At 40.8% G+C, this 24,657-nt stretch overlaps 1 protein-coding gene across 9 annotated transcripts in view; it reads right to left on the bottom strand.

Annotated features, from left to right (window-relative positions):
- Positions 1–2,438, bottom strand: part of htt (huntingtin) — a 303,204-nt gene extending 300,766 nt beyond the window's left edge. For 8 of the 9 annotated variants that reach the window (XR_013028209.1, XR_013028210.1, XM_076501072.1 and 5 more), the window contains exon 1: positions 2,056–2,438. Coding sequence is in view for 6 of the 9 variants with exons in the window: in XM_076501072.1 (XP_076357187.1) it covers positions 2,056–2,210 (155 nt within the window). In the remaining 3 variants the exon portion in view is untranslated. The remainder of the gene's footprint in view (positions 1–2,055) is intronic. The other variant, XM_076501077.1, reaches the window with a different exon arrangement.
- Positions 2,439–24,657: the final 22,219 nt, after the last annotated feature.

The following is a 24,657-nucleotide window of genomic DNA, read 5'->3' as shown; positions in this document are numbered from 1 at the left end:
TGCTTTACTACAGAACGCCAATGATCACACACAACATGCATGCTGACGCTGAAACGAGACTAAGAAATCATTTTGAAGAAACTTGTCACTTCTTAAAAATGGCTTCGGCTTATTCGACGATTTGGCTTATTAACCGGAAAATACGGTATGTTATATTCAATTACGCATGTATTATAAATTTGTTTCTTTTTTTTCAGCGAAATATGGCCGATGTCAGCCCATTTACACTTGAAGAGCGTATTGTGACAAGTACGTGAGTACATGAGCTCAAGAACACTGGTGACACACTGGATACATAAGATATATGGATGGGTAGGGACTTACAGGTCTCCCTGTATATCTTAAAATTCGATTAACTTTGCTCTTAACAATAGTATACACTCTTGACAGCTTGCTTGACTTGTCCAACCTTTTCCAAGATCTTTTTATTCAGCATAGCTATAAGAATGGGCTCCCACCTATATTAATAGCATGATCTCAAATAATAACATTGCATTTACTATATATAAATGTCATTTGTCAAATATCTGTCCTATAAACCAACTGATCCAAGTCATTCTGTAGTGTCAACTTAATCTTCAATACAACTAGAAATATTTAAAATTTCAACATCAACTACACTCTTTACCCTAATTATGTTCCCTATCAATATCATTAAAGTAAATAAGAAAAAGCAATGGCCCAAGCACTGGCACCTGAAGCACTCCACTGGTAAAAAGGGTCCAGATTGATTCCTTCAATGACATAATTGCAAGTTCTCATTCTTTCTCCTATCTGGATAACACTTAATATCCTCTAAACAATTTGGGTTAGAAAAGGAAGATTTCTCTTCTTTGAATCTACATTTATTTCCTTTTAGTAGTACTGTACTGTAAAACATCATTTTACAAAAATTATTTTACCAGACTCTCTAGAATCTTCCCTGATACAAAAGTAAACAAACTGGTCAAAAATTATGAGTGCAACTTTTATCATCCCATTTACAAATAGAAGTAGCATATCAATTTTCCAACCATTGGGCACTTTTTCACTCTTTGTTGACTTACCATAAAGAAAAGAGAAGTTGGTACATCTAATGTTTCATACTTTTTAAACTCCTTATAAAGAACATTACTGTTTGGTCCTGGTTATTATTTTTAACTCACTCTATCAAAAGAATAATGTCAACATGATTTGGGTCACCCCCAATATTTCCCACAGACTGTGCTCAGGTTCATGAACATTGTCATCATCCTCTCTTGTAAAAATAAAGTTCAAAAGCTAAACATTCTAACAGCTTTATAGAAAATGTGACAATTACTATTGGTTACTGTAAATATAAGGTCTTTAGTCCAGAAGACATTAAATGTGTGCAGGTGGAATATTTTCACAATACTTATTTGTCATTTGTCTGTTTATGGAACTGTTATTAATATCAACCATCACAACTAGATTACTACACAGTACTATCTTAAAATTTAAAAATTTCATGAATAGTTATACATGATCATGAGAGTTATTCTTTTATTATGGTTTTAAAACAGTATTCATTTTTTTCTTTTAATCATAAAAACTTGTTTTCTTTTCTAGGCCTAATGTTATCAGTCAACTGAAATATGAGTGACGATCTATGGGATTCTTTTCAACTGCACCCACCCTCATTTACCACAAAAAAAAGCCAAAATATCATAAATGATCCTTTTCATTACTTTAAATATGAACCAAAAGACAAATACATGCAAACAATACTTTGTAATTTATTATGAACATCAGTACTATAAATAATTTTATAAATTGATATAATTTATTACATAAATTAGATCATTCTTAAAATTTATACTGTACAAGATTCTTAATATGAATGTTCATATTATTTCAACAATATTTTGCTAATGATATCATATCTGTAATACTAAACCATAAACGATACGAATAACTCAACAGCGTCTCAAGTAACAGTTAAACATAAATATAAGATCAACAGCAACTATGTAAAAGAAACTGGACGTGATTTTGATGTTTCGGCACTGCCGCACGTGGCTGATTCATTGTAATTTTACTGAATGATTTCCCTACCTGGACACAACGTAACTTATAGAAGAAGAGTGAATGTCTTCAACTTCACTTTCAGTTTTATTCTGAGCCTTAACAGATCCGCTTACAGCTGGACTTGGTTGTTGAACAACTTTTAAGGCTTCAAATGCTTTTACTAATTTTTCCAAAGTGGCCATTTGAAACTTTTAGTTACTTGCAAGTGTCGTATTTACACTTAGAGTGAAAGTTCTGTATATTAGGCACACGAATGACACTTGTCTTATAATATAGACAACACTATTCAAGGTAATAACTAATCATCTATTCAAAAATATATTGTCCAGCATTACTACTTCCTATAAACTTATCATTAATGTTAAACATTTATTACTTTGACGAATCAAACAGAACAGACAGACACTACTCAAAGTGCCCTCTATGTTGATGTGTTTTTTTAAAAATACTTCGATAGCTAATATCCCATGGTGTTAACATGTTACATACGCAATTTTTAATACATTTACAAAATTTTTGCTCATTTTAATTTTTTTTGCGTATTGATTTAGGCAATTATCTACATCTTATCAACCTTTATAGAATTCACTACAACCAAAACTAATTTTATGGTCAATGATCAAAACTGTCTACAAATAAATGGCTTAAGTATGGGCAATCCCGTGTCACCAGTTCTAGCCAACATTTTCATGACACAGATTGAATTTCAAGCAATCATTTCAGCCTTACACTACTATACTGGTACAGGTATGTTTACGATACACTTGCTGGATTCACATATACAGAACACACTTAGTTTTTCAACCACGTTAACTCCATACACTCCAATATTAATTTCACCTGTGAACACGAAAAAAAACTAACGATATAGTATTTCTCAACCTCAAGATCACAAGAACCGATACACAATTCAAAACAGGAATGCACAAAAAATCACCCATGCTGGACTATATAATCCCTGGGACTCAGCACGTGAAATAAAACAAACACTCAACATGTTAAAAAAACAACAAACAAAGCCATAAATTTATACGCACCTAATAAAACCAACGATGAAATCAACCAATTAAAACAACGCTTCGTTAAAATCAACACATTTCCTCCAAGAACCATTGAAAAAATCAAACACACACACCTTGTTCAACAACAAACAAACAATAATAAATTCCAATTTACAACAAGTTACAAAACATTACACTGATGCATACAATATATTCCCGATATCAGCGAAAAAATAACTAACGTTATGAATACAAGAAAGTTTGGTTTTCCAATGGTATGCATTAAGTTGTAAAACAAAACAGGTTTCTTAACCCTATAAATTACTTAAATTTTGATACAAACATCCATTATCATTTGAACAACCTAATATCAGCTAGTATTATACGACCATCCATCGGCTCTATAGGGCATAAATTCATGATGGCTCCAGACATCTTTAGTTCAATGGAGTAGTAGAGTTTCTCAATAAACAAAAAGTCCCAGTCATCAAATTAGCTCTCCTTAATAGGATCGTTTGAAGTTTGGCACACAAAAATAATGAAACTGTAAAAGATTAATTGAAAGCATGAAGGCTAATACTGTCCAGAATTTTACCTTAAATATCAAAGGTCAAGATCGTAAATGTAAGGTAATTTAAACCTAATTAATCAAGAATTTAACCAGGTATGTGAGTTGAAAGAGGTTCATAACTGCTTGGTTATATTAAAAAATATTCTCTAAAATCTACGTAATATGCGAATTACCTTCATCAAGTGACACTTTAATAAAACTCGCATATCCTCATGCTTCAATCACCTATCGAATGTGTATTCTTGACACCCATGAATTAATCAGGTTACGGGTTTCGTTTATTCTTTGCTTAACCAATACATATTTTGCAGTGCTCCCCTTCAGTGTCATTCCCATGACAATGAATGAAACGATTAATGTGACACAGTATGCTGACTCTGAATATAAGACACCAACCTTCACTTTTGTTCAGCGGTATTCTATAACATTTTCGTTGTCTTTCCTTAAGAAACGTTTTTAGTTACAAGTTTAATACTAGCAATCATGCAGTTTACAAAGTTTCGCAATTTGGATAGTACTTTCTGCCTACCCAAAGTACATTAAAACCTGCATATTCATCCATCTCATATTGTTCCTTGGATTGAAATAACATTAAGAGAACATTTAAAAAGAAGTGCATTTCTAACTATTTGACTTCGCATGACCGAAAATATTCTATGACAATTAAATTATAATCTATAATTTATATCTTACGAAGGTAAAGCTACTATCTCTCAATTTTGTATACTACTGAGAATTGCATATACTCAAATATTTCAATTCGATGCAATTTAAATATCTTACACCGGTCTTACTGAGAAACCACAGGTAAAAGTGTTTTCTCTCAGTTATATTTTGAGTAACACTAATACTCTTATCTCTCCATGAAGGTTTACTACTTGCCGAATATTTCAATTTCATATTAATGGAAATTACAAGCATAATGTATTTCACAGTTATACCTTATAGGTCAGTAACCACAATAAATATCATATTGCAAAGCTTAACATCTGCCTCAAATTCACCATTTACATTTACTTGAGGCTTAATAATTTTGTATAATATATGAGTGATCCATTCCTGACATAAAATATTCATGAAAAACTTTTACATGTGCGTGTGTTTTCACACACACATGTAATTTATTTAGACACATAAACTGCTATATACATTTACCTCCCTACACATCGTCACATAAACTAATAGCTTGTAAGAAATTGTCTTCAGAACTGACAGAAGATATGGTGAAATCAATAAGAAGATTTTAATGGTCGTGGTTCTGTTTGCTTGGAAACTGTATAGGCTTTGTGGTACTACATATTCAGAAATTGTTTGCAGCTGCCCAAATAGTATTTTGGTCAGTTTTCCCAACAATGTATGGGACGGATATGCACCTTGGTAATTTACACAGTCATGTTGATTTCCTTTATATTTGTAAATTGTTACAATTCGGACACCCTTGAATTTCTGACGTAGTTCTCCAGCCAGCCAGCATTGTTCAAAAAGATACAAGCTTCCTAGTTTTAATACTAGTCCTCGACGTTTGAAAAGTTCGGCAGCTATACCATCCAAGACTGCTACTTTTCCAGCACTCTGTAACCTACACAACTTTCAACAGCTGAAAACGCATGTGTTAAGAAGACACTCAAGAGACTATGGGAGCACTTGTATTGGGTTGGATGATAGGACTCTATAAAGGATTGATGTGAAATATCTGTTATGCTATGAGCAAAAATATCCATGAATGCAACAGCATGAACAGATACGACAGTATAGTATTGGAGCGTCACTTAAGAGAGTTTCTGTCAATGTGCTTGCTCTCTGCCATAGAATAGCTATGAGAATAAGTTCATCATGGTTATGATAAATTATCTCATATAACGACTAAAAGCATATGATGTTCCTAACTAGTGAGCAGAAACACTAGTAAGGAAACTTGTTAACAAATTTATTTCAAAATTTAATACGTTTAAGTAATTTTACTTAGATCATAGACAAAACTTTGAATCAGTCTTGCTGTTGGAAATGTGTTAAATTATTGAAATTAAAACGATCAGAACAACAGTTCTTTGACCATATTTTGACAACATGGTGGATAAATACGACTGAACAGTGTTAAGTCTAATAGCCATTTATGTGGATGATTAGAAGAAATGTGAAATCAAAAATCTTCCATTGTTGCTTCTGAATTATGAAATAGGAGTAAATGGAGCTATAGACGATGCATCATAATCACTTGTGTTTGAGAAAGAACTGAAAGTACTATTGGATTTTTTGTACTTGCATCCAAATAATATTCACTCCTCAAAATCTTACACAAAATATGCAGAGGGAGTAAGGAACATAACAGAAGTCGTAGATAACCTTACTTGGGAAAGAATGAAATAAGCTGGATAAAAAATAACAAGTTGCTATTATGTTAATGCTTATAAAAGTGAATTATACAAAGGTGACATAGTACACCGTATAATTCCTTCCGCAAGCATAAACAACCTCTAAAGTTAAGCAGCTATTGTAAAAATATATATGTTATACTGAAAAAAATAATGATGTGGTTGACAGAGTTTAGAGAGACAGGATATCCAAGACAAAGATCATCTACTGCGAATCATATCTGAATTTACAAGGTGAAAAAATGGCTAACTTATAAATCCACAAAATATTTTGTCAGCAGAAGGTTAACTGTCTGAGGGGCTCAATGTTCCTGTTAGTGATAAGTGATGATAAGTGATTTGAGGTATCTCATCATCTGTATACCAAGAGCCTCAGAAATGAAAACTACCAAAACGACTTGGTAAGTGGAAAGACCAGTGTGGTGTTTTATTTCATTTTCTATTTTTGTATGTGTTTGTGTGAGAATTGTTCCATGGACTTCACAGCCCAGTAATTGGGTAATGTTGTGAACTATATTGGTCAATAAAACTTTGTAGACAGTGAAAACGTTATTACTGAGCTTAGGTCTACAACTATATACAAATAATAGTTGCCCATAGGAAACGTTAAGGAAGAAATAAACTAACTTGTTATCATTAGGTGGACCGAATAATTTTCAACAAAGAATTTAAAAGTAGCCGCTCAACAAAGAATAATAATTATAACAATATCTGTGAGATAGGCATATTATTAATTTCGAAGTTTTTGATGATGTAGTCTGTCAGTTTAGACCAGGGGTCCCCAAAATGGTCGATATTGACCCCCCAGGGGAAGATGAGAATTTCCGTGGGTCGATTGATGGGTCGGTTTGTTTGTTTGTTTGTTTTGGAATTTCGCACAAAGCTACTCGAGGGCTATCTGTGCTAGCCGTCCCTAATTTAGCAGTGTAAGACTAGAGGGAAGGCAGCTAGTCATCACCACCCACCGCCAACTCTTGGGCTTCTCTTTTACCAACGAATAGTGGGATTGACCGTCACATTATACACCCCCACGGCTGGGAGGGCGGGCATGTTTAGCGCGACGCGGGCGCGAACCCGCGACCCTCGGATTACGAGTCGCACGCCTTACGCGCTAGGCCATGCCGGGCCATGGTGGGTCGGTAAGAAATTGTTAATACAGAAGCATCATTGCATGACTTATTAAATATCGTTCGTCAAATCGAGATAATATATTGTGCAGAAAGCAAGAATCGTTTAATCAAGCAAATAAAAATACCAGCAGTAAATTATTATTCAAAAATGCATGAGTCATTTACGATCTGAACAAGAGAGTCGTTTACTCTCCGCCCACCCAACTGATGGTTGTAATTGAGCCAGTCAGGAAGCATTGTGAGCGTGCCGTATTCTTAAATATGTTTAGGATCATTCTGGCTGACATTCCTGATGATTACAAAATGATAGTTTTTCTTGGATATTTTAATTATTTATTGGTGTTTGCTGTGTGCGGAAGAGAAGGTATAAGTTTCTTTAGTTTAAAAAAGGACAATAGGTATCGTAATTAATAAAACAATACTTAAAAGGTTAAAAATTCAAAGTACCCTTTTTCAAATAAGTGAATGAAAATTTTATGTTTGAGACATACGAAAAGTGTGTAACGTTGTGCCACATGGTCACGTAATCCGATAAAAATAAAAATAAAATAGAGTCTCTGTTACTTTATATATTTCTCTGCATTTTGCTCATGCATTAAATTCAAAACGTTAAAACATTGATCTGTGCTTCTTGTAGCCTGTTGATAAAGTTCATTTGTTTAACTTTAACCACGACCCCATTAACAGTAATGGCAGCCGCAGATCCTAAAAAGAATTGCCACGACTAATCACTCAATTACTTGAAACTTCGATTCATACCTTCACTTATAAATGAAAGGAAGCTTATGTGCCTTCCATGCAAAAAGGTTTCTGGTAATGATGCAATAAAACCTGCAAAAATAAAAGACAACCTTCAAAAAATTCATCCTGATAAGAAAGATAAAGATCTTGATCTTTTTTTTGTTAGGGACATTTCATCCACTGCTTACCCCTACGTTACAAAGGACATTTCCAACACTGCTTATCACCCGTTACTAGGGGCATTTCCAATACTGCTTACCACCCGTTGCTAAGGACATTTCCAACACTGCTATTCACCCGTTGTTAGGGACATTTACAACATTGCTTACCCCTCCGTTACTAAGGACATTTCAGACACTGCTTACTTCCCATTGCTAGAGATATTTCCGACACTGATCACTTCCCGTTGCTTGAGATATTTCAGACACTGCTTACTCCTCCGTTGCTAGGAACATTTCCGACAGTGCTTACTGCTCCGTCGCTAGAGAGATTTCTAACGATGCTTACCCACTCGTTGCTAGAAACATTTCCAACACTGCTTACCCCCATTGCTAGGAACATTTCCAACATTGCTTACCTCCCGTTACTAGGGACATTTCCAACACTGCTTACCCCTCTGTTGCTACGAACATTTCCAACACTGCTTACCGCCTATTGCTAGGGACATTTCCAACACTGCTTACCCCCGTTGCTACGGACATTTCCAACACTACTTACACCTTTTTGCTTGGGACATTTCTAACACTGCTAACACCCGTTGCTCGGGCCATTTCCAACACTGCTTACCAACCGTTGCTAAGCACATTTCTAACACTGCTGATCACCCATTGATAGGTACATTTCCAACACTGCTTACCAACCGTTGCTAAGCACATTTCTAACATTGCTGATCACCCATTGATAGGTACGTTTCCAACACTGCTAATTCTTTGTTGCTAGGTATATTTCCAACACTGCGTACCCCAATGTGCTTAAGACATTGACAACACTGCTAAACCCCATTGCTAGAAACATCTCCAACACTGCTTATTCTCCCGTTGTTTGGGACATTTCCAATACTGCTTACCCTCGTTGCTAGGGTCATTTCCACATTGCTTACCCCCCGTTGCTAGGGACATTACCAACATTGCTTACCTCCCGTTACTACGGACATTTCCAACACTGCTTACGCTTCCGTTGCTACGAACACTTCCAACAATGCTTACACCCCTTTGCTAGGGACATTTCCAACACTGCTTACCAACAGTTGCTAGGCACATTTCCAACACTGCTGATCACCGGTTGATAGGTACATTTCCAACACTGCTGATCACCCGTTGATAGGTACATTTCCAACACTGCTTAATCCCCATTGCCAGGGACATTTCGAAAATTGCTTACTTATCGTTGCTAGATATATTTTCGATACTGGTTACTCTTCCATTGATAGGGAATTTGCGACACTGCCTTCCTCATCCGTTGCTAGGGACATTTACAACACTGCTTTCCCCTCTGTTGCTAGGGGCATTTCCAGCACTGCTTACTATACATTGGTAGAAATAATTCCAACACTGTTTATTACTCGTTGCTAGGGACATTTCCAACACTGGTAATCACCCGTTGCTGGGGACATTTCCAACAATACTAACCCCGTTGCTAGGGACATTTCGCACATTGCTAATCCCCCGTTTGTAGGGACATTTCCAAGACTGCTTATTCCCCGCTGGTAGGAACATTTCCAACACTTCTTATTCCTCGTTTCTAGGATCATTTCCAACACTGCTAATCATCCGTTGTTAAGGACCTTTCCAACAAAGCTAATCCACCGTTTCTATGGACATTTCCAACACTACTTACCTCCCATTGCTAGGGATATTTCCAACACTACTTACCACCCATTGCTAGAGACATTTCCAACACTGCTTACCTTCCTGTACTAGGAACATTTTCAACACTGCTTACCCCTATGTGCTTGGGACATTTCCAATACTTCTTACACCTCGTTCCTAGGTACATTCCTAACACTGCTAGACCCCATTGCTAAGGACATTTCCAAAACTGTTAATTCCTCGTTGCAAGGGACATTTCCAAAACTTCTTACACCAAGTTGCTCGTGACATTTATAAAACTGCAAAACCCGTTGCTAAATAAATTTCCAACACTGCTTACCTTCCGTTGTTAGGGACATTTCCAACACTGATTACACCCGTTTGCTAAAGACATTTCCAAAACCTCTAAACCGCCGTTGCTATAAACATTTCCAACACTGCTTACCCATCTTGTGAGGGACATTTCCAACTCTGCTTAACTTCCTTTGCTAGGGACATCTCCAACCCTGCTTACCCCCGTTGCTAGAAACATTTCCAACAATGCTTTCCTCCCGATGCTAGGGACATTTCCATCACTGCTTACCTCCCGTTGCCAAAGTCATTGTCAACACTGCTTACTACCCGTTTCTAGGGATATTTCCAAGGCTGCTAATTACCCGTTGTTAGGGACATTTCCAACAAAGCTAATCCCTCTTTGCTAGGTACATTTCCAACACTGCTCTTTCCTTGTTGCTAGGGGCATTTCAAACAATGCTAATTCCCCGTTGCTAGGTACATTTCAAACACTGCTTATTCCCCATTGCAAGGAAGATTTCGAACACTGCTTACTTCCCGTTTCTAGATATATTTTCGACACTGGTTACTCCTCCGTCGATAGGGAATTTGCAACGCTGCCTTCCCCATCCGTTCCGAGGGACATTTCCGACACTGCTTACCTTCGTTGCTTGGGACATTTCCAACACTGATTACACCTCTTTGCTAAAGACATTTCTAACACTGCTAAATCGCCGTAGCTATGAACATTTCCAACAATGCTTATTTCCGTAGCCTCGCACATTTCCAACACTGCTTTTTTCCCGTTGCTAGGGACATTACCAAAACTGCTTATCCTTCGTCGATAGGACATTTCCAACACTGCTTACCTTCCGTTGCTAGGGACATTTCCGACACTGCTCACTTCCCGTTGCTTGAGATATTTTCGACACTGCTTATTCCTCCGTTGCTAGGGACATTTCCGACAATGATTACTTTTCGTAGATAGGTCATTTCCATCACTGCTTAACCCCTGTTTCTGAAGACATTGCAAAAACTGCTTACCACCCGTTTCTAGGGATATTTCCAAGACTGCTAATCGCCCGTTGCTAGAGACATTTCAAACACTGCTTATTCCTAGTTGCTCGTCACATTTACAACACTGCTAACCACGCTTTGCTAGGGACATTTCCATCACTGATTACATCAGGTTTCTAGGGACATTTCCCACACTGCTAAGAACCCGTTGTTAATAACATTTCCAACACTGCTGATCACCCGTTCATAGGTACATATCCAACACTGCTAATTCCTTGTTGCTAGGGACATTTCCAACATTGCTTACCCCATGTTCTTGGGACATTGACAACACTGCTAACCTCCCATTGCTAGGAACATTTCCGACACTGCTTTTTCTCCCGTCGCTTGGGACGTTTCCAGTACTGCTTACCCCTCGTTGCTATGGTCATTTCTAACACTGCTAACCCCCATGTGTAAGGACATTTCCAAAACTGTTAATTCCCCGTTGCTAGGGACATTTCTAAAACTACTTACACCAAGTTGCTAGGGACATTTTTAAAACTGCTAACCATCGTTGCTAGGGAAATTTCCAACACTGCCTACCCCTCCGTTGCTAGGGATATTTCCAACACAGCTTACCACCCTTTGCTTGGGACATTTCTAACACTACTAATCCCCCGTTGTTAGGAACATTTCCAACACTGCCTACTCCTCCGTTGCTAGAAGCATTTCTGACACTGCTTACCCCTCTGTTACTGGGTACATTTCCAACGCTGCTTACATTCGTTGTTAGGAACATTTCTAACGCTGCTTACCCACTCGTTGCTAGAAACATTTCCAACACTGCTTACCCCCATTGCTAAAGACATTTCCAACACTGCTTGCCTCCCTTTACTACGGACATTTCCAACACTGCTTTCCCCTCTGTTGCTACGAACATTTCCAGCACTGCTTACGGCCCATTGCTAGGGACATTTCCAACACTGCTTACCCCCGTTGCTACGGACATTTTTAGCACTGCTTACCATACATTGATAGGTACAATTCCAAAACTTCTTACCCCTTTCTTGCTTGGGACATTTCTAACACTGCTTCACCCCCTTTGCTAGGGACATTTCTAACATTGCTTACTAACCGTTGCTAAGCACATTTCTAACACTGCTGATCACCCATTGATAGGTACATTTTCAACACTGCTAATTTCTTGTTGCTAGGTGTATTTCTAACACTGCTAACACCAGGTTACTAGGGACATTTCCCACCCTGCTAACCCCCGTTCCTATGAACATTTACAACACTACTTACCACCGATTGCTAGGGACATTTCCAACACTGCTTACCACCACGTGCTTGAAACATTTCCAGCACTGCTTATTCTCCCGTTGTTTGTGACATTTCCAATAATGCTTACCCTCGTTGCTAGGGTCATTTCCATATCGCTTACCCCCCGTTGCTAGGGACATTTCCAACATTGCTTACGCCTCCGTTGCTACGAACATTTCCAACAATGCTTACCTCCATTGGTAGGAACATTTCCAACACTGCTAATCCACAGTTGCTAGAGTCATTTCCAACACTGCTTACACCAGGTTGTTAGGGACATTTCCCACCCTGCTAACCCTAGTTCCTATGAACATTTCCAACACTATTTACCACCCATTGCTAGGGACATTTCCAACACTGCTTACCCCCACGTGCTTGGGACATTGACAACACTGCTAAACCGCCGTTGCTATAAACATTTCCAACGATGCTTACCCACGTAGCTAGGCACATTTCCAACACTGCTTACCCACGTTGTAAGGGACATTTTTAACACTGCTTACCTTCCGTTGCTAGGGAAATTTTCAACACTGATTACCCCCCGTTGTTGGGGACATTTCCAACACTGCTTACCCCTCGTTGCTTAGGCCATTTCCAACACTGCTTTCCTATCGATGCTAGGGACAATACCAACACTGCTTACCCTCCGTTGATAGGTACAATTCCATCACTGCTTACTCCCCGTTGCTAAAGACATTGTCAACACTGCTTACCACCCGTTTCTAGGGATATTTCCAAGACTGCTAATCACTCGTTGTTAGGGACATTTCCAACAATGCTAATCTTCCGTTGCTAGGGACATTTACAACACTGCTAATACCCCATTGCCAGGGACATTTCCAACACTGCTTACCCCCCGTTGCTTAGGCCATTTCCAACACTGCTTTCCTATCGATGCTAGGGACAATACCAACACTGCTTACCCTCCGTTGATAGGACAATTCCATCACTGCTTACTCCCCGTTGCTAAAGACATTGCCAACACTGCTTACCACCCGTTTCTATGGATATTTCCAAGACTGCTAATCACCCGTTGTTAGGGACATTTCCAACAATGCTAATCTTCCGTTGGTAGGAACATTTCCAACACTGCTAACCACGCGTTGCTAGGGACATTTCCATCACTGCTTAGATCAGGTTTCCAGGGATATTTCCCAGACTGGTAACAACCCGTTACTATGGTCATTTCCAACACTGCTTACCAACCGTTGCTAAGCACATTTTTAACACTGCTGATCACCCATTGATAGGTACATTTCCAACACTGCTAATCCTCAGTTGCTAAAGACATTTGAAACACTGCTAATTCCGCGTTGCTCGTCACATTTCCAAGACTGCTAATTACCCGTTGTTAGGAACATTTCCAACACTGCTTATTCCTCGTTTCTAGGGTCATTTCCAAAACTGCTTTCCTCCCGATGCTAGGGACTTTACCAAAACTGCTTATCCTTCGTTGATAGGACATTTTTAACACTGCTTACCTTCCGTTGCTAGGGACATTTCCGACACTGCTCACTTCCCGTTGCTTGAGATATTTCCGACACTGCTTATTCCTCCGTTGCTAGGGACATTTCCGACACTGATTACCCTTCGTAGATAGGTCATTTCCATCACTGCTTAACCCCTGTTTCTGAAGACATTGCAAAAACTGCTTACCACCCGTTTCTAGGGATATTTCCAAGACTGCTAATCGCCCGTTGCTAGAGACATTTCAAACACTGCTTATTCCTAGTTGCTCGTCACATTTACAACACTGCTAACCACGCTTTGCTAGGGACATTTCCATCACTGCTTACATCAGGTTTCTAGGGACATTTCCCACACTGCTAAGAACCCGTTGCTAATAACATTTCCAACACTGCTTACCAACCGTTGCTAGGCACATTTCCAACACTGCTGATCACCCGTTCATAGGTACATATCCAACACTGCTAATTCCTTGTTGCTAGGGACATTTCCAACATTGCTTACACTCCTGCACTAGGAACATTTCCAACACTGCTTACCCCATGTTCTTGGAACATTGACAACATTGCTAACCTCCCATTGCTAGGAACATTTCCAACACTGCTTTTTCTCCCGTCGCTTGGGACATTTCCAGTACTGCTTACCCCTCGTTGCTATGGTCATTTCTAACACTGCTAACCCCATGTGTAAGGACATTTCCAAAACTGTTAATTCCCCGTTGCTAGGGACATTTCTAAAACTACTTACACCAAGTTGCTAGGGACATTTTTAAAACTGCTAACCATCGTTGCTAGGGAAATTTTCAACACTGCCTACCCCTCCGTTGCTAGGGACATTTCCAACACAGCTTACCACCCTTTGCTTGGGACATTTCTAACACTACTAATCCCCCGTTGTTAGGAACATTTCCAACACTGCCTACTCCTCCGTTGCTAGGGGCATTTCTGACACTGCTTATCCCTCCGTGGGAAGGGACATTTCGAACTCTGCTTACCCCTCTGTTACTGGGTACATTTCCAACGCTGCTTACATTCGTTGCTAGGAACATTTCTAACGCTGCTTACCCACTCGTTGCTAGAAACATTTCCAACACTGCTTACCCCCGTTGCTACGGACATTTTTAGCACTGCTTACCATACATTGCTAGGGACAATTCCAAAACTTCTTACCCCTTTTTGCTTGGGACATTTCTAACACTGCTTCACCCCCTTTGCTAGGGACATTTCTAACATTGCTTACTAACCGTTGCTAAGCACATTTCTAACACTGGTGATCACACATTGATAGGTACATTTTCAACACTGCTAATTTCTTGTTGCTAGGTGTATATCTAACACTGCTAACACCAGGTTACTAGGGACATTTCCCACCCTGCTAACCCCCGTTCCTATGAACATTTACAACACTACTTACCACCCATTGCTAGGGACATTTCCAACACTGCTTATCACCACGTGCTTGAAACATTTCCAACACTGCTTATTCTCCCGTTGTTTGTGACATTTCCAATAATGCTTACCCTCGTTGCTAGGGTCATTTCCATATTGCTTACCCCCCGTTGCTAGGGACATTTCCAACACTGCTAATTCCCTGTTGCTAGAAACCTTTCCAGCACTGCTCACCCCCGTTGATAAGGACATTTCCAACACTGCTTTCCCCACCATTACTAAAAACATTTCCGACACTGCTTACCCCACCATTACTGAGAACATTTCCGATACTGCTTGGTTCCCGTTGCTAGAGATATTTTGGAGACTGCTTACCTCCCGTTTTTAAGGACATTTCCAACACTGATTACACTCCTTTGCTAAAGACATTGTCAACAGAGCTAAACCGACGTTGCTATGGACATTTCCAACACTGCTCACCCCCGTTGCTAAAGACATTTCGAAAACTGCTTACACCTCAGTTGCTAGGGACATTTCCAGTACTGTTTACCCCTAATACTACGGACATTTCCAAAACTGTTAACCACCCGATCCTCGGGACATTTCCAACACAACTTGCCTTAGGTTGCTAGGGCCATTTTTAAATCTTCTAATTCCCGTTGCTAGGGACATTTCCAACACTACTTACCTCCCGTTGTTAGTGACATTTCCAACACTGATTACACCCCTTTGCTAAAGACATTTTTAACACTGCTAAATCGCCGTTGCTTTGGACATTTCCAACAATCCTTACCCCCGTAGCTAGGCACATTTCCAACACTGCTTACCTCCAATTGCTAGGGACATTTCCAACACTGCTTACCACCAATTGCTAGGGACATTTACAAAAATGCTAATTCCCCGTTGTTAGGCATATCTCCAAAACTGCTTACCCGACTTTGCTAGTGGCATTTCCAACAATGTTTACTCCCCTCTCTTGGGAGTTATCCAACACTGCTAAACGCCCGTTGCTACGGATATTTCCAATACTGCTAATCACCCGTTGCTGGGGACATTTCCAAAACTCCTAATTTTCCGTTGCTAGGGACATTTACAGCACTGCACACCCCCCGTGGCTAGGGACATTTCCATCACTGCTTACCCCACCATTACTAAGGACATTTCCGACACTGCTTATTCCCCGTTGCTAGGGACATTTCCAATACTGCTTACCCCTAGTTGCTATGGCCATTTCCAATACTGCTTACCCCTAGTTGCTATGGTCATTTCCAAAACTGCTAACCTCCAATTGTTAAGGACATTTCCAAAACTGTTAATTCCCCGTTGCTAGGGACGTTTTTAACACTACTTACACCATGTTGCTAGAAACATTTTTAAAACTGCTAACCCCCATTAGTAGAGGGATTTGCAACACTGCTTACCTTCTGTTCTTAGGAACATTTTCAACACTGATTACACCCCTTTGCTAAAGACATTTCCAACACTGCTTATCACCCGTTTCTAGGGATATTTCCAACACAGCTAATCCCCAATTGCTAGGGACATTTCCAACACTGCTTATTTCTCGTATCTAGGGTAATTTCCAACACTTCTAATCACCCGTTGGAGACATATCAAACATTGTTTATTCCCCGTTGCTCGTCACATTTCCAACACTGCTGATCACCCCTTGATGGGTACATTTCTAACAATGCTAATTACCCATTGCTAGGTACATTTCCATCGCTGCTAAATCTCCATTGCAGGGGACATTTCGAACACTGCTTACTTCCCGTTGCTAGAAATATTTTGGACACTGGTTACTCCTCCGTTGATAGGGAATTTGCGACACTGCCTTCCCCATCCGTTCCTAGGGACATTTCCGACACTTCTTACCTTCGTTGCTAGGGACATTTACAACACTGCTTATTACTGCAATTGATAGGGACATTTCCAGCACTGGTTACCAAACATTGCTAGGGACATTTCCAACACTGTTTACCACTCGTTGCTGGGGACATTTCGAACACTGCTAATTCTTCGTTGCTCGAGACATTTCCAGCACTGCTTGCTTCCCGTTGCTAGAGATATTTCAGACACTGCTTACCTCCCGTTGTTAGGGACATTTCTAACACTGCTAAACTGCTGTTGCTATGGACATTTCCAACACTGCTTACCACTACAATTGATAGGGTCATTTCCAACACTACTAACCCTTATTACTAGGGACATTTCCAAAACTGTTAACCACCCGATTATAAAGACATTCCCAACACAACTTACACCAAGTTGCTAGGGGCCTTTTTAAAACTGCTAAGTCTTGTTGCTAGGGACATTTCCAACACTGCTTACCTCCCGTTGTTAGGGACATTTCTAAGACTGATTACGCGACTTTGTTAAAGACATTTTTAACACTGCTAAATCGCCATTGCTTTGTACATTTCCAACAATCCTTACCCCCGTAGCAAGGCACATTTCCAACACTGCTTACCTCCAGTTGCTAGGGATATTTCAAACTCTGCTTACACCTCATTCCTAGAGTCATTTCCAACACTGCTTTCCCCCGTTAATAGGAACATTTCTAACACTGCATAACTACCGTTGCTAGGGACATTTCCAACACTGCTTACCCCACCATTACTAAGGACATTTCCAGCACTGCTTGCTTCCCGTTGCTAGACATATTTCGGACACTGCTTACCACTCGTTGCTAGGTACATTTACAACACTGCTAATTCCTCGTTGTTAGAGATATCTCCAACACTGCTTACCCCACATTGATAGGGGCATTTCCAACATTGTTTACTAACCTCTGTTGGAAGATTCCCAACACTGTAAAACCCTAGTTGCTACGGACATTTTCAACATTTCTTACCCCCGTAGCTAGGGACATTTCCAACACTGCTTACCCCCGTAGCTAGGGACATTTCCAACACTGCTTACCACCCGTTGCTAAGGAAATTTCCAACACTGCTTACCCCCGTTGCTTGGTACATTTCGAACACTGCTTACTCCATTTGATAGGGACATTTCCAACACTGCTTACCCCTCCGTTGCTACGAACATTTTCAACACTACTTACCCCCATTGCTAGGGATATTTCCAACGCAGCTTATTCCCCCGTTGCTAGAGACGTTTCTAACACTGATAACCCCTTCGTTGCTAAGGACATTTCCGACACTTCTTACCACTCGTTGCTAGGGACATTTCCAACATTTCTTACCCCCATTTGCTTGGTACATTTCTTACAATGCTTAACCCTTTTTGCTAGAAACATTTCTAACATTGCTTATCCGTTAGCTAGGGACATTTCCAACACTGCTTACCCCCCGTTGCTCAAAACATTTCCAACACTTCTTACCCCTCCGTTGCTACGAACATTTCAAACAATGCTTAACCCCATTACTTGGGACATTTCCAAAATACTCCCCGTTGCTAGTGACAATTCCCTTACTGCTTACCCCACTTTGCTAAGAACATTTCTAACACTGCATAACCTCCGTTGCTAGAGACATTATTAACTCTCTTACCCTCGTTGCTCGGGAAATTTCCAACACTGCTTACAACCCGTTGCTAGGGACATTTTCAACTCTGCTAATTACTTGTTGCTGGGAACATTTCCAACACTTTTATTCCCCTATTGCTAGGGACATTTCCAACACTGCTTAATCCCCATTGCAAGGGACATTTCGAACACATATTACATCCCGTTGCTAGATAAATTTTCGACACTGGTTACTCCTCCGTTGATAGGGAATTTGCGACACTGCCTACCCCATCCGTTGCTAGGAACATTTCCGACACTGGTTACCTTCGTTGCTAGGGACATTTACAACACTCCCCACCCCCGTTGCTAAAGACATTTCGAACACTGCTTATTACTCGCATTGATAGGGACATTTCTAGCACTGCTTATTACTCGCATTGATAGGGACATTTCTAGCACTGTTTACCACACATTGCTAGGGACATTTCCAACACTTTTAATTCCCCGTTGCTAGGGACATTTCCAACACTGCTAATCCACCGTTGCTAGGGACACTTCCAACACTGCTTACCCCCCGTTACTAAGGACATTTCCGACACTGCTTACTCTTACGTTGCTAGTGGCATTTCTCACACTGCTTACCCCTCCGTTGCTAGGGACATTTTGGACACTGCTTACCTTCGTTGTATTGACATTTCCCACACTGCTCAACACTCCTTGCTAGGGACATTTTCAACACTGCTTACCCCCATTGCTAGGGACATTTCCAACACTACTTACACCAGGTCGCTAAAGACATTTTTAGAACTGCTAATCACCCTTGCTAGGGACATTTCCAACACTGATTACACCACTTTCCTAAAGACATTACCAACACTGATAAACTGTTGTTTCTATGGGCATTCCCAACAATGCTTTCCACCGTAGCTACGCACATTTTCAACACTGCTTACCCACGTTGTAAGGGACATTTTCAACTCTGCTTATCTTCTGTTGCTAGGGAAATTTCCAACACTGCTTACCCCAATGTGCTAGGGTCATTTCCAACACTGCTATCCTCCATTGCTAGGGATATTTCCAAAACTCTTAACCCCACGTTGTGAGGGACATTTCCAACACTGCTTACATCAGGTTTCCAGGGACATTTCCCTCACTGCTAACAACCCTTTGCTAAGGTCATTTCAAACACTGCTTTCGCCGCGTTGCTAGGGATATTTCCAACACTGCTTTTCTCCCGTAGCTACGGACATTACCAACACTGCTTACCCTTCGTTGATAGGACATTTCCTTCACTGCTTACAAACCGTTTTTAGGGATATTTTCAAGACTGCTAATAACCTGTTGTTAGGGACATTTCCAACAATGCTTATCGCCCATTGCAAGGGATTTTTCCAACACTGCTTATCCTTTGTTGTTAGGGACATTTCCAACACTGCTTATTCCCCGTTGGTAGGAATATTTCCAACACTGCTTATTCCTCGTTTCTAGGGTCATTTCCAAAACTGCTAACCACGTGTTGCTAGGGATATTTCAATCACTGCTTACATCAGGTTTCCCTTACCATCCGTTGCTAGGCACCTTTCTAACACTGCTGATCACCCGTTGATAGGTACATTTACAACACTGCTAATTCCTTGTTGCTAGGGATATTTTTTAACAATGCTAATTCGCCGTTACTAGGTACATTTCCAACGCTGCTTAATCCCCATTGCAAGGGACATTTCGAACACTGCTTACTTCCCGTTGCTAGATATATTTTCGACATTGGTTACTCCTCCATTGATAGGGAATTTGCGACACTGCCTTCCACATCCGTTACTAGGGACACTTCTGACACTGTTTAACTTCGTTGCTAGGGAAAGTTACAACACCGCTTACACCCCGTTGCTAAAAACATTTCCAACACTGCTTACCACACATCGTTAGGGACATTTCCAACACTGTTTAATACTCGTTGCTAGGGACATTTCCAACACTGCTATTTCCCTGTTGCTAGAAACCTTTCCAGCACTGCTCACCCCCCGTTGCTAGGGACATTTCCAACACTGCTTACCCCACCATTACTAAAAACATTTCCGACACTGCTTACCCCACCATTACTGAGAACATTTCCGATACTGCTTGGTTCCCGTTGCTAGAGATATTTCGGAGACTGCTTACCTCCCGTTTTTAAGGACATTTCCAACACTGATTACACTCCTTTGGTAAAGACATTTTCAACAGAGCTAAACCGACGTTGTTATGGACATTTCCAACACTGCCCACCCCTAAAACTACGGACATTTCCAAAACTGTTAACCTCCCGATCCTAGAGTCATTTCCAACACAACTTGCACTAGGTTGCTAGGACCATTTTTAAATCTTCTATTTCTTGTTGCTAGGGACATTTATAACACTACTTACCCCTCGTTGCTCAAAACATTTTCAACACTTCTTACCCCTCCGTTGCTACGAACATTTCAAACAATGCTTAACCCAATTACTTGGGACATTTGCAAAACTGCTTACCCCACTTTGCTAGGAACATTTCTAACACTGCATAACCTCCGTTGCTAGAGACGTTATTAACTCTCTTACCCTCGTTGCTCGGGAAATTTCCAACACTGCTTACCCCCATTGCTAGTGATATTTCCAACACAGCTTACTCCCTGTTGCTAGGGACATTTTCAAAACTGCTTACCCACCGTTGCTAGGGACATTTCCAACACTTTTTACTATTCGTTGCTAGGGACATTTCCAACACTGCTAATTCCCCGTTGCTAGGGACATTCCCAGCACTGCTAATCCACCGTTGCTAGGGACACTTCCAACACTGCTTACCCCCGTTGCTAGGGACATTTCCGGCACTGCTTGCTTCCCGTTGCTAGAGATATTTCGGACACTGCTTACCTCCCTTTGTTAGGGACATTTCCGACACTGATTACAACCATTTGGTAAAGACATTTCCACCACTGCTAAACCGCCGTTTCTATGGACATTTCCAACAATGCTTACCTCCAGTTGCTACGCACATTTCCAACCTTTCTTACCCCTCGCTGCTAGAGACATCTCCAAAACTACTTACCACTCGTTCCTAGGTACATTTCCACACTTCTTACCACATGTTGCCAGGTACATTTACAACACTGCTAATTCACCGTTGCTAGGGATATCTCCAACACTGCCTACCCGACTTTGCTACGGACATTTCCAGCATTGCTTACCCTCGTAGTTAGGGACATTTTCAACACTGCTTACCACCCGTTGTTATAGACATTTCCAACACTGTTTACTACTCGTTGCTAGGGAGATTTCTAATACTGCTACTCACTCGTTGCTGGGGACATTTCCAACACTGCTACTCCCCCGTTGCTAGAGACGTATCAAAAACTGCTTATTCCTTGTTGCTCGTCACATTTCCAACACTAGGGATATCTCCAACACTACTTACCCCACATTGCTAGAGGCATTTCCAACACTGTTTACTCCCCGCTGTTGGGACATTTCCAACAGTGCTAAACCCCCGTTGCGACAGACATTTCGAACATTGATTACTTTCGTAGCTTGGGACATTTTCAACACTGGTTACCACCCGTTGCTATGGACATTTCCAACACTGCTTTCCCCCCGTTGCTAGGGACATTTCCAAGACTGCTTATCTCCCGTTACTACGGATATTTCAAACACTGGTTACCCCTCCGTTGCTACGGACATTTTTAACTCTAATTACACCCTATTGCTGGGGATATTTTCAACACTGCTAATCCCCCGTTGCTAGAGACATATCAAACACTGCTTATTCCCCCATTGCTCGTCACATTTCCAACACTGCTAACCACGCGTTGTTAGGGACATTTTCATCACTGCTTACATTAGCTCTCCAGGGACATTTCCCACACTGCTGACAACCCGTTGGTAAGGTCATTTCCAACACTGCTTTCCCCGAGTTGCTAGGGATATTTCCAACACTGCTTACCCCCCTTTGCTAGAGACATTTCCAACACTGCTTAGCAACCGTTGCAAAGTACATTTCCAACGCTGCTTAATCTCCATTGCAGGGGACATTTCGAACACTGCTTACTTCCCGTTGCTAGAAATATTTTGGACACTGGTTACTCCTCCGTTTATAGGGAATTTGCGACACTGCCTTCCCCATCCGTTCCTGGGACATTTTCGACACTTCTTACCTTCGTTGCTAGGGACATTTACAACACTGCTTTCCCCCCGTTGTTAAAATCATTTCCAACACTACTTATTACTCCCATTGATAGGGACATTTCCAGCACTGCTAATCACCCATTGCTGGGGACATTTCCAACACTGCTTACCACCCGTTGCTAGGGACATTTCCAACACTTATTACTCCCCTTTGCTTGGGACATTTCTAACAATGCTCAACCCTTTTTGCTAGAAACATTTCTAACACTGCTTATCACCATTGCTCGGGACATTTCCAAAACTGCTTACCCCCGTTGCTAGGAACATTTCTAACGCTGCATAACCCCGTTGCTAAGGACATTTCCAACACTGCTAATCTCTTGTTGCTGGGATCATTTCCAACACTGTTTTTCAACCTTTGCTAGGGACATTTCCAACACTGCTTACCTTCGTTGCTAGTGACAGTTACAACACTGCTTACCCCCGCTGCTAAAGACATTTCGAACACTGCTTACCCCTCCGTTGCTCGGGACATTTCCAGCACTGCTTACCAAACATTGCTATGTACATTTCCAACACAGCTTACCCCTCATTGCTTGAGTCATTTCCTACATTGCGGACCCCTTATTACTAGGGACATTTCCAATAGTGCTTACAACCATTTGCTAGGGACATTTCCAACACTGTTAATCCCTTGTAGCTGGGAACATTTCCAACACTGTTATTCCCCCATTGCTAGGGATATTTCCAAAACTGCTTAAATGTACTGTAGAAAGTACATTTCCAACACTGATTACACTCCTTTGCTAAAGACATTTCCAACACTGCTTACCACTCATTTCTAGGTATATTTTCACACTGCTTACCATGTACATTTACAACACTGCTAACTCCCCGTTGTTAGGGATATCACCAACACTGCTTACCCCAATTTGCTAGGGCATTAAAAACACTGTTTACTCCCCTCTGTTGGGAGATTTCCAACACTGCTAAATCCCCGTTGCTACGGACATTTCCAACATTGCTTACACCCGTAGCTAAAGACATTTCCAACACTGTTAAAAACCCGTAACTAGGGACATTTTGATCACAGCTTACTACCCGTTGCTAGGAACATTTCCAACACTGCTTATCCCTTTTGTTAGGGACATTAGCCTCACTGCTTACAACCGTTGCTAGGGTCATTTCCTGCACTGTTTACCCTTAGTTGCTAGGGAACTTTACCTTACTTCTTACCCCCTGTTGGAAGGGAAATTTTCTTCACTGCTTACCCCCGTCACTAGGGACATATCCCCCACTGCTTACCCATTGTTGCTAGGGACATTTCCGACACTGCTAACATTCCGTTGCAGGGGAAATTTCCCCCTCTGAATACTTCCCATTGCTAGGGAGATTTTCCTTACTGCTTAATTCCAGTTGGTATGGACATTTCCGACATTCTTACCCTTCATTACTAGGTACATTACCCCCACTGCTTAATCCCCATTGATAGAGACATTTTCCTTACTGCTTACCCCCATTGCTACGGAGTTTCCCCCTTTTCACCCCCCATTGCTAAAGAAATTTCTCCCATTGAAAACCCCTGTTGCTAAAGACATTTCCCACACTGTTAACCCCCATTGCTAAGAAAATTTCCCTCACTGCTTACCTCATTGCTAAGGACATTTCCCCCACTTCTCACCTCCCGTTGCTCGGGAAATTTGCACCATTGAAAACCCCCGTTGCGAGGGACATTTTCCCATTTGATTACCCCACCGTTGCTTGGGACATTTCCCCCACTGCTTACACCCGTTGCTTTCCGACCTTTCCGACATTGCTTACCCTACGTTGTTAGGAACATTTCCATAGCTGCTTACTCCCGTTACTAGGGACATTTTCAACTCTGCTTTTCAAACATTTCAAACACTGATTAGCACCCATTTATAGAGACACTTACGACATTGCTTACCACCC

Source organism: Tachypleus tridentatus, chromosome 5 (assembly GCF_004210375.1).
Source record: "Tachypleus tridentatus isolate NWPU-2018 chromosome 5, ASM421037v1, whole genome shotgun sequence".
Classification (NCBI taxonomy): domain Eukaryota; kingdom Metazoa; phylum Arthropoda; class Merostomata; order Xiphosura; family Limulidae; genus Tachypleus; species Tachypleus tridentatus.
The sequence above is the reverse complement of the archived record's forward strand: the minus strand, read 5'-3'. Positions and strand labels throughout refer to the sequence as shown.